This window comes from Anabrus simplex, chromosome 1, assembly GCF_040414725.1.
Source record: "Anabrus simplex isolate iqAnaSimp1 chromosome 1, ASM4041472v1, whole genome shotgun sequence".
Classification (NCBI taxonomy): Eukaryota; Metazoa; Arthropoda; class Insecta; order Orthoptera; family Tettigoniidae; genus Anabrus; species Anabrus simplex.
The window spans coordinates 193,006,170-193,020,913 of record NC_090265.1 but is presented as its reverse complement, the minus strand read 5'-3'; the positions used below and the strand labels follow the sequence as shown (position 1 = coordinate 193,020,913).

The following is a 14,744-nucleotide window of genomic DNA, read 5'->3' as shown; positions in this document are numbered from 1 at the left end:
TACTGATCTGCATTTAGGGCAGTCGCCCAGGTGGCAGATTCCCTATCTGTTGCTTTCCTAGCCTTTTCCGAAATGATTTCAAAGAAATTGGAAATTTATTGAACATCTCCCTTGGTAAGTTATTCCAATCCCTAACTCCCCTTCCTATAAATGAATATTTGCCCCAGTTTGTCCTCTTGAATTCCAACTTTATCTTCATATTGTGATCTTTCCTACTTTTATAGACGCCATTCAAACCTATTTGTCTACTAATGTCATTCCATGCCATCTCTCCGCTGACAGCTCGGAACATACCACTTAGTCGAGCAGCTCTTCTTCTTTCTCTCAATTCTTCCCAACCCAAACATTGCAATATTTTTGTAACGCTACTCTTTTGTCGGAAATCACTCAGAACAAATCAAGCTGCTTTTCTTTGGATTTTTTCCAGTTCTTGAATCAGGTAATCCTGGTGAGGGTCCCATACACTGGAACCATACTCTAGTTGGGGTCTTACCAGAGACTTATATGCCCTCTCCTTTACATCCTTACTACAACCCCTAAACACCCTCATAACCATGTGCAGAGATCGGTACCCTTTATTTACAATCCCATTTATGTGATTACCCCAGTGAAGATCTTTCCTTATATTAACACCTAGATACTTACAACGATCCCCAAAAGGAACTTTCACCCCATCAATGCAGTAATTAAAACTGAGAGGACTTTTCCTATTTGTGAAACTCACAACCTGACTTTTAGCCCCGTTTATCAACATACCATTGCCTGCTGTCCATCTCACAATATTTTCGAGGTCACGTTGCAGTTGCTCACAATCTTGTAACTTATTTACCACTCTATAGAGAATAACATCATCCGCAAAAAGCCTTACCTCCGATTCCACTCCTTTACTCATATCATTTATATATATAAGAAAACATAAAGGTCCGATAACACTGCCCTGAGGAACTCCCCTCTCAACTATTACAGGGTCAGACAAAGCTTCACCTACTCTAACTCTCTGAGATCTATTTTCTAGAAATATAGCAACCCATTCAGTCACTCTTTTGTCTAGTCCAATTGCACTCATTTTTGCCAGTAGTCTCCCATGATCCACCCTATCAAATGCTTTAGACATGTCAATCGCGATACAGTCCATTTGACCTCCAGAATCCAAGATATCTGCTATATCTTGCTGGAATCCTACAAGTTGAGCTTCAGTGGAATAACCTTTCCTAAAACCGAATTGCCTTCTATCGAACCAGTTATTAATTTCACAAACATGTCTAATATAATCAGAAAGAATGCCTTCCCAAAGCTTACATACAATGCATGTCAAACTTACTGGCCTGTAATTTTCAGCTTTATGTCTATCACCCTTTCCTTTATACACAGGGGCTACTATAGCAACTCTCCATTCATCTGGTATAGCTCCTTCGGCCAAACAATAATCAAATAAGTACTTCAGATATGGTACTATATCCCAACCCATTGTCTTTAGTATGTCCCCAGAAATCTGATCAATTCCAGCCGCTTTTCTAGTTTTCAACTTTTGTATCTTATTGTAAATGCCATTGTTATCATATGTAAATTTTATTACTTCTTTGGCCTTAGTCTCTTTCTCTATCTCGACATTACCCTTGAAAAAAAACAATCTTTACATACTGCTGACTGAATACTTCTGCCTTTTGAAGATCCTCACATACACACTCCCCTTGTTCATTAATTATTCCTGGAATGTCCTTCTTGGAACCTGTTTCTGCCTTAAAATACCTATACAAACCCTTCCATTTTTCACTAAAATTTGTATGACTGCCAATTATGCTTGCCATCATGTTATCCTTAGCTGCCTTCTTTGCTAGATTCAATTTTCTAGTAAGTTCCTTCAATTTCTCCTTACTTCCACAGCCATTTCTAACTCTATTTCTTTCCAGTCTGCACCTCCTTCTTAGTCTCTTTATTTCTCTATTATAATAAGGTGGGTCTTTACCATTTCTTACCACCCTTAAAGGTACAAACCTGTTTTCGCATTCCTCAACAATTTCTTTAAACCCATCCCAGAGTCTGTTTACATTTTTATTTACCGTTTTCCACCGATCATAGTTACTTTTTAGAAACTGCCTTATACCTGCTTTATCAGCCATATGGTACTGCCTACTTTTAAGACCTTCCTTTCTATCACATTTATTTTTAACTACCACAAAAACAGCTTCATGATCACTAATACCATCTATTACTTCAGTTTCCCTATAGAGCTCATCTGGTTTTATCAGCACCACATCCAAAATATTTTTCCCTCTGGTTGGTTCCATCACTTTCTGAATCAGCTGTCCTTCCCATATTAACTTATTTGCCATTTGTTGGTCATGCTTCCTGTCGTTCGCATTTCCTTCCCAATTGACATCTGGCAAATTCAGATCTCCCGCTACAATCACGTTTCTTTCCATGTCGTTTCCCACATAGCTGACTATCCTATCAAATAATTCAGAATCCGCATCAGTGCTACCGTTTCCCGATCTGTACACTCCAAATATATCAAGTTGCCTATTATCTTTAGAAATGAGCCTTACACCTAGAATTTCATGTGTCTCATCTTTAACTTTTTCGTAGCTTACTAATTCTTCTTTCACCAGAATGAAAACTCCCCCTCCCACCTTTCCTATCCTATCTCTACGATACACACTCCAGTGCCGTGAGAAAATTTCTGCATCCATTATATCATTTCTCAGCCATGATTCAACTCCTATTACAATATCTGGTAAATATATATCTATTAAATTACTTAATTCTATTCCTTTCTTTACAATACTTCTACAGTTCAACACTAACAATTTTATGTCACCCCTACTTGATTTCCAGTTCCCTGTTCCCTTATCACCGCTCCATAGGCCATCCCGTTTCCCTGAATGTACCTCCCTATTACCCTTCCAAACAAATTTCCTAACTTATACGTACCACTGCGGTTTAAATGAAGGCCATCCGAGCGCAGATCCCTATCTCCTACCCACCCATTAGGATCTAGAAATTTCACTCCCAGTTTCCCACATACCCACTCCATAGTCTCATTTAAATCCCCAATCACCCTCCAGTCAGTATCCCTCCTACACAGTATTCCACTAATAACAATCTCCGCTTTCTTAAACTTCACCCGTGCTGCATTTACCAGATCCCACACATCTCCAACTATGTTGGTACTTATATCAGCTTGCCTTACGTTGTTGGTACCAACGTGAAACACTACCACCTTCTCCTTCCCCTCCTCCCTCTCTTCTACTTTCCTCAACATCTGCCTCAACCTAATTCCTGGATAACATTCTACCCTGGTTCCCTTTCCTCCACACACTTTCCCCACGTGTCTAACGATGGAATCCCCCATGACCAGAGCCTCAACCCTACCCTCCTCATTTGATCCCCTCCCCTCCTGGTCAGCCCTATCTTTCCTGATAGCTGCAGAAGCTACTTCCTCCTCCCTTTTCTCCTTCCCATGACCCTGTTCCACCTGTCTTTTCCTATCCTCTACTCTACATTTCCCTTTCCTACCTTTTCCCTTCCTCCTACTTCCACGCATCTCAGCAACAGTTCCCTGTCCCTCATCTTCCCTCTGTTGTTCTACCTGGAGTGACTCGTACCGATTTCGCACAGACACCTGTCCTGAATTCTGATCCTGAATAGAGCCCTTGGCCTGCAATCTCCTTCCCCTTAGAACATTAGACCACCTGTCTTCTACAACTCCTCCCTTTCCTTCCCCTCCCTCTTGTACACCTACTGTAACCTGTACATTGTTTGAGGGAGTCCTATCTTCCTTCCTGTCTTCTGTGAGAATCCTAATTATCTCCCTCAAACTTTCCAACTCCTCCCTCATACCCCTCAATGCCTCACCACACCCACAATAAGTACACTCGCGCTCCTTAGCCATTCTTTAGGGGGGGGAAATTTTAAAATAAAAAATAAAATAACTTATTTGCAAAAAAATAAATGAACGGAGGGATATATTGTCTGGGATAGTACACAACAATAAGGTTATTGATATACGACTACACTACAATACTACTTAGTCGTGCTCTATTTTTTTATCCTACAACCCCTAACAGGATAAAAGCTGCTGTTAATTACTGAATATCGAAAGTAATACACAAGAACTACACAATTCCAAACTGCAATTAAGCCTATCCTAATTTCAACAATATTTTAGTAAGAGTTTCTACGGATACCTCTACTACACCAGTACTACACAAATATTTTACAATAATAAAATAAGCACACTAAATTCTAATAGGATATTACTCATATACTACTGTACAGTACACTACAGTAATTTTTAAACTACTTTCAGACGTATCTTAATTACGATACCGGTACCGTACCGTATGTCACTACTAAGCACAACAGAAATGAAATTTGCAAGAACTACTGTACTCAAAGATTACCAACGAAGCTAAATGCTTAGACAAATTAGTATTAGTATTACGGTCTAATAGATATACACGAAAGATAACACACGAATATAGCAGGCAAGATACGGCACTATCTAAATGTACTGTATCTATACTACAATGTATCTACACTACACTACACTGCGTTTGGTTAAATGCTTAAGTATCAAAAGGATTGCCGTACACGAAGAAAAACACGAATATAACTGGCAAGATACTATCTAATATATTATTATATTATTATTATTATTATTATTATTATTATTATTATTATTATTATTATTATTATTATTATATTATTATATATTATACCTACTGTTGTTCCTAATACATAGAAATTTGTTTATGAATTAAGAAAATTGTAAGCATATGCAGATGTCACTTTGTCATTTCTAACCACTGACTAGGCACCCAACAATATCCTCAATATTGTGCCCTGGGAGCTGTGGTGCACACTTTGGGAACCACTGTTGTGCAGGTACACCAAGTGCAAACGACAACTGCTCCACAGATACCCACATGTTGATGTTTTTCTGCTTCATGCCTGATTCTTCACTCTCCCTGTTTCAAATGCACTCTTTTCCCATCATAATCATGTCATTCCTGAAGGTGATGGAATTTTAAATCTTTCTTGAAAGAGATTACTTCTATCTGTCATTGTAATACAAGTATGGAGTTTCTTGTGTAATCACACTTCTTCTTTTCTTCTTCTTTTTCTACCGCTTATCCCACACCTGTGGGGTCGCGGGTGCGAACTGTGTCGCACATGTGGATTTGGCCCTGTTTTACGGCCGGATGCCCTTCCTGACGCCAACCCTATATGAAGGGATGTAATCACTATTGCGTGTTTCTGTGGTGGTTGGTAGTGTAGTGTGTTGTGTGAATATGAAGAGGAAAGTGTTGGGACAAACACAAACACCCAGTCCCTGGGCTAGAAGAATTAATCAGAGACGATTAAAATCCCCGACCCGACCGGGAATCGAACCCGGGACCCTCTGAACCGAAGGCCAGTACGCTGACCGTTCAGCCAACGAGTCGGACTTGTGTAATCACACTGCAGCAACTAATTGGGGTTCAACAGATTATGTACTGTTGTTGACCACCAGAATCAATGTTTTTATTCAAACTGACACATGCCACACCACCTACTTGCATTCTTAACCACTGTTAAGCAAAAATTCTGGCTTAAGTGCGGCCAGTATCCAGTATTCGGGAGATAGTAGGTTCGAATCCCACTGTCGGCAGCCCTGAAAATGGTTTTCCGTGGTTTCCCATTTTCACACCAGGCAAATGCTGGGGCTGTACATTAATTACGACCACGGCCGCTTCCTTCCCACTCCTAGCCCTTCCCTGTCCAATCGTCGCCATAAGACCTATCCGTGTCGGTGTGACGTAAAGCAACTAGCAAAGTAGCTGTTAAGCATATCTAGTTGTATGACCCGCTCAGCACTTGTAGAAGAGTATATTGTTGCCTAAGGAATGTTTATGATTTTCCGACATATAACACTCATTATAAATTGTTTGATATCTCACATAGGTAAATACAGTGTTTACAAACTTTAAATTTTAATTTTTTTAAACAAATACTGTTCATAACTACAGCCATTCCTTAATTTATCACTTTTATGGATCCCCATAAAGGTTCTCAATTATTGGTACATTCCAAAAGAAAAACAGAAAAGAGATTAAATACTATCTGTGGAACAGGTGTCTCAGATAGCTGATGTGTCTATAGTTTACGTTCTGCAACACACTTCAAATGGGATTGTAAATCTGATTCCCTTATGTCCCTTTCATGTGGATACTGTTAGCTGCTAAGAAGAGCCCTGTTGCTCTTCCACGCATTTCTATGGTATATAATGAATTGATTTAAAAGAAGTTCATTTAAAGCAAGTTTTAGCTTGAAAATAGCAAATCAGGGAAAACAAATTATGGTGATAAATTGAGATTTGGCTGTATAATGAATTATTCCTACTTTTTAACTCATATATGTGTAGATTAACTCTTGGTTACTTTGGTACTCTCGTTGATTTTGTTGACTAGCCAAGTGAAGAGACGGCTGTAGAGTGCCTTGCAGAGGGAGTCACGAGCATATGTTGCTTCACTCGCACTGAGGTCTGCTGTCACCATATCCTCGCCTTCACCCAGTGAGTGCGATGTCATGGCACTGTGTAACGCACTCTGCTCTGTTCCCAGAAGATCGCACACATCGTACAACTCTGTGGCAAACAATTGATACAGAATTATGAAGCTATATATTCAGAATATTAAAAGTTGTAAAGGTATCATGTTAGAGAAATAAAACTCATTGCATCAGCTTTTTAAATATTCTTTAAGATATAATAAATCTTGTTGTTAATTTCATTTATGGGCCATTAATGTCAAGATGACAGTCTCCAGTCATTATGCTAATTAAGGACTATACTGTACTAACGTTATTCTTCTGGACTTGTAACATGAAAGACTCTTTCTTCTTCAATTACTTTAAATATTATTTTGTGATACGGTACTACAATGGGAAGGATTATAATTTCATTTATTTACCTATGTATAGAAGTATGTACAATGCAATTTAGTTTCAGTAAATTAGGTTTTCTTTAAACATAATACAGTATATGGTAACTACAGCTGAAATAAATAAATAAATAAATAAATAAATAAATAAATAAATAAATAAATAAATAAATAAATAAATAAATAAATAAATAAATAAATAAATAAATAAATAAATAAATAAATAAATAAATAAATAAATAAATAAATAATCATCTGCTTTTAGGGCTGTCGTCCAGGTGGCATATTCCCTATCAGTTGTTTACCTAGAGTTTTCTTAAATTATTTCAAAAAACTTGGAAATTTATCAAACATTCCTCTTGATAAATTAATCCAATCTCTAATTCCCCTTCCTATAAATTAATATTGGTCCTAATTTGTCCTTTTTAATTCCAATTTTATCTTCATTGTAAGATCTTTCCTACCTTTAAAAGTTCCACTCAAGTTTATTCATCTATTAATGTATTTCCATGCCGTCTCCCCACTGACAGTTCAGAACATACCACTTAGTTGAGCAGCTTGTCTAATTGTGGGTCTTACCAGAGACTTATGTGCTCTCTCCTTTATATCCATAATACTCTCAGAACAATGCAAAAAAAAACTGTAACATTTATTTATGATTTCATTAATGTGATAATCCCAATGAAAAATCTTTCCTTAAAAACATCTAAGTACTTACAGTGATCCTCATGAGATAACAGCACCCCAGCAACCCAGTAATTAAAACTGAAAGAGCTTCTTTCCTTGGTAAAACTTACCAAGTGACTTTTTATCATGTTTACCAACATAATATTACCTGCTGTCCATCTCACAACGTTGCTGAGGTCTTTTTGTAAACGCTCACAATCCTGCAACTTATTTATTGTGTAATTCTATAGAGTATAACAATGTCCGCAAAAATCCTCAACTATAATTCTAGCTCTTTACTCATATCATTTATATATAAGAAAACATAAAGATTCAATAATACTGTGTCATCATACATCCCCCCCCTCCACTTCTTAATCATTACAGGATCAGACAATGCTTCACCTACTCTCTCTGAATGCTATTTTTTATAAATTTAGTCACACATTCAACAACGTTTCTTGTCTACTTCTATAGCCCTCATTTTCATCTGTAGCCTTGCATTATCTATCCTAACAATAGCCTTGAATATTGATATAGTCCATCTGAATTCCTGAATCTAAAATTTCTGCTATACCTTGCTGGAATCCTACAAGTTGAGCCTCACTGGAGTAACCTTTCCTAAACCTGCACTACCTTCTATCAAACCAGTTAGTAATTACACAAAAATATCTAATATAATCAGAAAGAATGGTTTCCCAGAGTGTACAAACAACACATGTCAGCCTAACTGGCCTGTAATTATTCACTTTATGTTTATCGCTCTTACCTTTGTACACTAAGACTACAATTGCAACTCTCTATTAATTTGGTATAGCTCCTTCATGCAAATAATAATCAAATAAATCAGATATGGATGGCACTATACCCCAGCCTTTAGTATAAGTTATCCCCAAAACTATTAACAATCTCAGCTGTTTTTCTAGCTTTCAACTTATGTATCCTTTTATAAATATCTTTATTATCACAGGTAAACTTCAGTAGTATACTTGTCACAGTAGGATTTTTTTAAATGTTTAGTACAAGAAATCTCATTCTACTATAATTAATACATACAGTAAATAATTAATAATACAGTAAATGGTGAAGACCCACTATATTGTAACAGAAGAAAAGAGATTAAGAAGAAGGTGCAGGTAGGAAAGAAATAAAGTTAGAAATTGTTGTGGAAGTAAGGAGAATGTGAACTTAACTAGGAAACTGAATCTAGCAGAGAAGTCAGCTAAGGATAACATGATGGCAAGCATAATTGGTAGTTGTACAAATTTTTGTGAAAAATGGAAGGGTATGAATGGGTACGGTACTGTATTTTCAGACAGAAACAGGTTCCAAGAAGGACATTCCGGGAATCATTAATGAAAAAGGGGAGTGTGTAAGTGAAGATCTGCAGAAGGCAGAACGATTCAGTCAGCAGTAAATAAAGATTGTTGGTTACAAGGATAATGTCCAGATAGAGGAGGTGACAAATACAAATGAACTATTGAAATTTACCTATGATAACAAAGACATTTACAATAAGATACAAAAGTTGAAGACTAGGAAAGCAGCTGGAACTGATAACATTTCTGGGAATATACTAAAGACAAGAGGTTGGGATATAGTCCATATCTGAAGTACTTATTTGATTATTGTTTGCAGGAAGGAGCTATACCAAATGAATGGAGAGTTGCTATATAGCCTCTGTGTAAAAAGGAAAGGGTGATAAATATAAAGCCAAAAATTACAGGCCAGTCAGTTTCAGTTTGACATGTGTTGCATATAAGCTTTGGGAACCCATTATTTCTGATTTTGTTGGACATGTTTGTGAAATTAATAACTGGTTGATAAACTTAACCTTAATAGGTATTTGTACTTGTTCCTAGTTTGATAGAAGGCAGTTTGGGTTTAGGAAAGGTTATTCTACTGAAGCTTAACTTATAGGATTCCAGCAAGATATAGCAGATATCTTAGATTGAGGAGGTCAAATGGACTGTAACATGATTGGCCTAATGGAAATTCTAAATCCCCATGGAGGGAACTAGATATCTTTCCACCAATAGAGCATAAAGCCATACATCTAATTTTTGATCTGATGTTTGGCCTATCTAAGGAATTTGGTAGGGTAGATCATGGGAGACTACTGGCAAAAATAAGTGCAACTGAACTAAACAAAAAAGTGACTGAATGGGTGGCTATATTTCTAGAAAATAGAACTCAGAGAATTAAAATAGGTGAAGCATGATAAGATCAGGATCATCCTGCTACTATATGTGATACTAGACAATACTACATGCGACTGTCTGGCCGAGGGTCTGGTGGCCAGTATGAAACCAGGCTAACTAAGGGAGAACTAACAGCTGCAGGCTGTGTATACGAAATGGCACATAAATTTATCATAACACTGCTGCCTTGCAGAGTGGACAGAGAGCGATCAAAGGCTAAGGGAGTTAACCCTGACAGAAAAACCTCACCTTGTGAGGCCCAGCAAGCCAGCAAGGGGAAGGAATTTGTTTTGTCAAATTGCCTTCAACAGTAAAATTAACCTTGGATATAAACAGAAACAAAGGCATAGACCTCCTTCCATATATATAATTCTATTAAGGATGATGGTGATTAGCCCGAAGTTAAACGGAATTATTCAAAGAAGAAAATTCCCTGACGGAAAAACAAATTCAAAATAGCAACATTAAATATCGTAACCCTGACTGCTAAATGTGAGGAGCTTGTTAATCTTGTGGAAAGAAGAAAGACTGAGGTCCTTGGACCGAACAAAAGAAAGTGGAAAGGGTAAGGAAATAAACTGCTGCGGAAAGAGTACGAACTTTAATGGGCATGGAAATAAGAAGGAAACAAGGAATGATGTGGCATTCATAATCAGCAAAAGCATCGATGCTGTGGCTGATATAGAATGTGTTAATATACAAATTATTTCATTGTATCAGAAAATCAACAAAAACACCCTGACCATTGTTCAGGTTTACGCTCCATAAACTTAGTGTGGTCAAAAAGATGACTTTCTTAAGAATTAGAGGACCACATTGAAAAAAATAATACTCTTGTTATGGGAGACCTAAATGGTCAGGTGTGAACTGCAAGGACAGGGAATGAACCAGTGATCAGTCCTCATGGATATGGAAATAGTAAACATGAGGGTGAATGTCTCCTTGACTTCTGCAAACGAAGCCATCTAACAATCAAGAACACCTGGTTCAAAAAGCAGCTGAGCCATAAGAATGGAGACCAGAAATCTCTTATTGACTATGACATTGCAGACAAAGAGGCTGGAACATTTATTAAGAATGTGAATGTGCTGCCAGGAGAAAGTTTAGGTAGTGACCACAGGTTGCTAGTAACAACCTTAGAAAACATCATGGTAAAAAAGATAAGTACCAGGCATAAACCCAAGGTAAAAGTTTGGGAATTTGAAAAACCAGATAAGAGGTCTGAATACCAAATGAAAATTAGAGACACGCTGCCCAAATGTGAAGTGAGAACAGCTGAAGAAGAATGGCTTGGATTTAAGAAAACCCTGCTGGACACTGCAGTCAATTTTGTTGGGAAAACAAGTAGCAGAGTAAGAGAGAAAGAATGGTGGAATGAAGCTGTCTGAACAGCAATGAAGAAGAGAAATGAAATGAGGAAACTAAAAGATAGAGAATGTCAGAAAGATGTGGCAAGGAATGAAGGTAGAACAACTCAGTCAGCTGTACCGAAACCTGAAGCTTACAGTAAAAAGAATCATTTCTAATAAGAAAGAGAAAACCTGGACTGAATTCACAGAGAAACTAGAAGAGGACAGTGAGAACAACAAGTAACTGTTATATCAAGTGATGAGAAGCAAGAAAAGCAACTGTGAAGGAATGAAGGCCCTAGAGAAAGAAGATTGAATCATCTCTTGAATGACAAAAAGATAAGATATGAGATGGGACAGTATTTGGAAAAATTATATAATGCTGAGAATTTAAATATCAAACATTAGGAGATCACAACAAAAGAAAATATTGAAAACGTGAACCTCCAACAACATGGATGGAAGTGGAAAATGCCCTAAAGAACATGAGTAAATCCTAGGCAGCAGGCAGAGATGAGGTAAGTGCTGACATGATCAAGACTGCTGGAGTGCAAGAATTGCAGTCGTTGTTTAGAGTACTACACACCATTTGGAAAGAAGGAAAACTACCTGAGGACTAGACTAAAGAAATCATCGCCCTCCTGTTTAAAAAGGGAGACAGACGGAAACCCAACAACTACAGGGGCATCACTCTTGTATCTCATGGACTCAAAATAATGGAACGAATCATAGAACAGAGATTAAGAATCATCATTGACCCACAGCTTGAAGAGGAACAGTATGGTTTTAAAAAGAATAGGTCAACAACAGAACTGATATTTTCTGTAAGGATGATCATAGAGAAGCACTGGGAAAATGGAATCATCTTCATTTTTCTAGATATAGAGAAGGCTTATGACAGTGTACAGAGATTTAAAAAATCTGGTAATGCCATGAGAATAAATTTATACCATGTGCTTTAATTAATAAAGTCAAAATGCTGTATGAACATTGCCAGAGTTATGTCTGCTATATTTAAGCAATTTGGTCTCCTCAAGATAAGCAAGTCCACAATAGCAGTGTTGCCTGATAGTCAATAGAACATCTATACTAACATCACTCAGAATGGATCAAAGTTGGAACAAGTACAGTAGAAGTCCGCTATAGAGAGTACGGCATATAACGAGAACCCCGTTATAATGACAAATTTTTTGCTGTCCCTTCAAAATTCCTATATTAAACTGTGTATTATCCTTCGGTTATAGCGAGAGCCCTATCAATGACGCATTTGTTATTACGAGTGATTAAGCGCGCGCGATTTTTCCATTACCGGTATTTATGCACCCCAGCGATTATGCTGCATGCAATTCATTACCTTCAGTATCGTTTCCTCGCTATTTCCACTAGCGAGTTCTCTCGTCAACATTCGAAGGCAATGTCAGAGTCGATTAGTAATACCCGTCGACTGCTGTTCCGAAACTAAAATTTGAAATGAAAGAGGGCATATTTCGTAACAAATGCGTAAAAAATGTGTCCAATAACTGTTGTTAAATCGTTAAAAATAAAGGCTGACTAAACGATCGCTTAATTTTAATGCGAAATACTGCAATTAAGTAAGAATGGGATACACCTCGAAATATGGCAGAGTGCATAATTGATTTCAGAGGTCAGTTTATATTTTCTCGCGCCTGGTAAAATAATGGAAAGGCTATTATCATGTAAATTTATAGTGAGAAGGTTATAATATCTCTACTGGTGCTTGAAGCGTGTTTTAATCATGTGTACAGTATGGTTAAGTTAGGATAGGTGATGCTGTTTGAATAAGAAAACTGAAATGTTTGCCACAAAATGCGATCGATCATCTTTGGTACGGTATAGTTTTCTCACTATGTGCATTTACAAACTCTCTCGTAGATATTCGAAGGCGATGTTGGAGTCAATTAGTAATACTCGTACCGGGCGAGTTGGCCATGCGCGTAGAGGCGCGCGGCTGTGAGCTTGCATCCGGGAGATAGTAGGTTCGAATCCCACTATCGGCAGCCCTGGAAATGGTTTTCCGTGGTTTGCCATTTTCACACCAGGCAAATGCTGGGGCTGTACCTTAATTAAGGCCACGGCCGCTTCCTTCCAACTCCTTGTCCTTTCCTATCCCATCGTCGCCATAAGACCTATCTGTGTCGGTGCGACGTAAAGCCCCTAGCAAAAAAAAAAAAGTAATACTCGTCGACTGCTGTTCTCTGAAGAAAATTTGAAATGAAAGAGGATAACACGTTTTTGTAATAATGTGTAAATAATGTGGCTGATAGCAGTTGTTAACTCATTAAAAATAAAGGCTGAAGTGAAGGATCGCTTAATTTGAACTGAAATTAAGTAAGAATGTGATACACCTCAATACATGGCAGAGTACACCACTGATTTCAGAGCATAGTTGATATTTTCTCGCATCTAGTTAAATTTTGGAAAGGCTATTCACATATAAATTTTTAGCATGGAAGTTATCATTTCTCTACATGCGTTTCAAACATGTTTTCATGATACATATATGGTTAGGTTAGGTGATGCCATTTGAAGAAGAAAACTGAAATGTTTGCCACAGAAGCCTCTGGAGTGTTACCGTATTTCACCGAATCCAAGACGACGCTTTTTTTTCTCAGAATCTCATGCGAAAAATTAGGGGTTTTCTTGCATTCGAGGCATAATAATAACGAATACCACTAGCAACTACAGCAGTAACCACGCTGCTTCTTTTCACCCCCCGCACGCACACACAAAACTCGTTGACAATCAACGACCGCCTCTTTATTATACATCACTAGCCACGACAACCAGTGATATGCAGGTTTTCACGGAATACACCTCGCTAAGTGGACATGCTCTCCGCCGTCGCAACTTCCAATTTTTGCTCGGCCAGGTGGCCTTCATCTCTACCTGCTACCTGGCCGACCTCAATCAGCATATAGGTTGATGCCTCACTGGCTGTTGACCTCCCCACGACCATGGCCTATTAGGTTTGTTCCAACACACGAGTTTCTGACGGTCGCCGGCGGATTCATGCATTGCCCGGTGCGCATGCGCCGGTTTGGGATTGGTCAGCGGCTGGTCGCGGACTGCATCGTGTTGGAACACTTTCTGGACTACGATCTCATGTGTAAACAAAGAGTTTGGTGCATATTTAGTATTACCTTGCCCTGTTTAGTTGTTTGTAGATTCGTGCGAAAAAGGAAAGGGCAAATTCCTGAAACACTGATGAAATTCAAAATACAGGCTGGGCTATTTTAATCTATCAGAGCAAATATCTCAAAAACTACACATCAGATCAAAAGAAATGGGTAATAAAAGTTGTTTGTTTCTGCAGGGGACATCCAATGATACCAAACTCCACCCACTACCCACACCCCCTGGGGGTGGGGGAAGGAGGGGAAGGAAATCTTAAATAGGAACCCCCATTTTTTATTGCAGATTTGGATTCCCCAGAAAAATTACCCCAATTTGAACTATGATTAAAGTCATTTTGGCTGACAGATGGCGCTGTAATAGACAAAAATTAAATTGGTTAAAAATCACCAAAAATGGGGATATTTTGAGCAAAACACATGATATCAGTAAAATAAAAGTAAATTTAAACG

At 38.0% G+C, this 14,744-nt stretch overlaps 1 protein-coding gene across 1 annotated transcript in view; it reads right to left on the bottom strand.

Annotated features, from left to right (window-relative positions):
- Myo95E (Myosin 95E) overlaps window positions 1–14,744 on the bottom strand; it is a 503,326-nt gene that overhangs the window by 237,793 nt on the left and 250,789 nt on the right. The window contains exon 11 of the mRNA XM_067140340.2: window positions 6,423–6,628. Within this exon, the coding sequence (XP_066996441.1) occupies window positions 6,423–6,628 (206 nt within the window). The remainder of the gene's footprint in view (window positions 1–6,422; window positions 6,629–14,744) is intronic.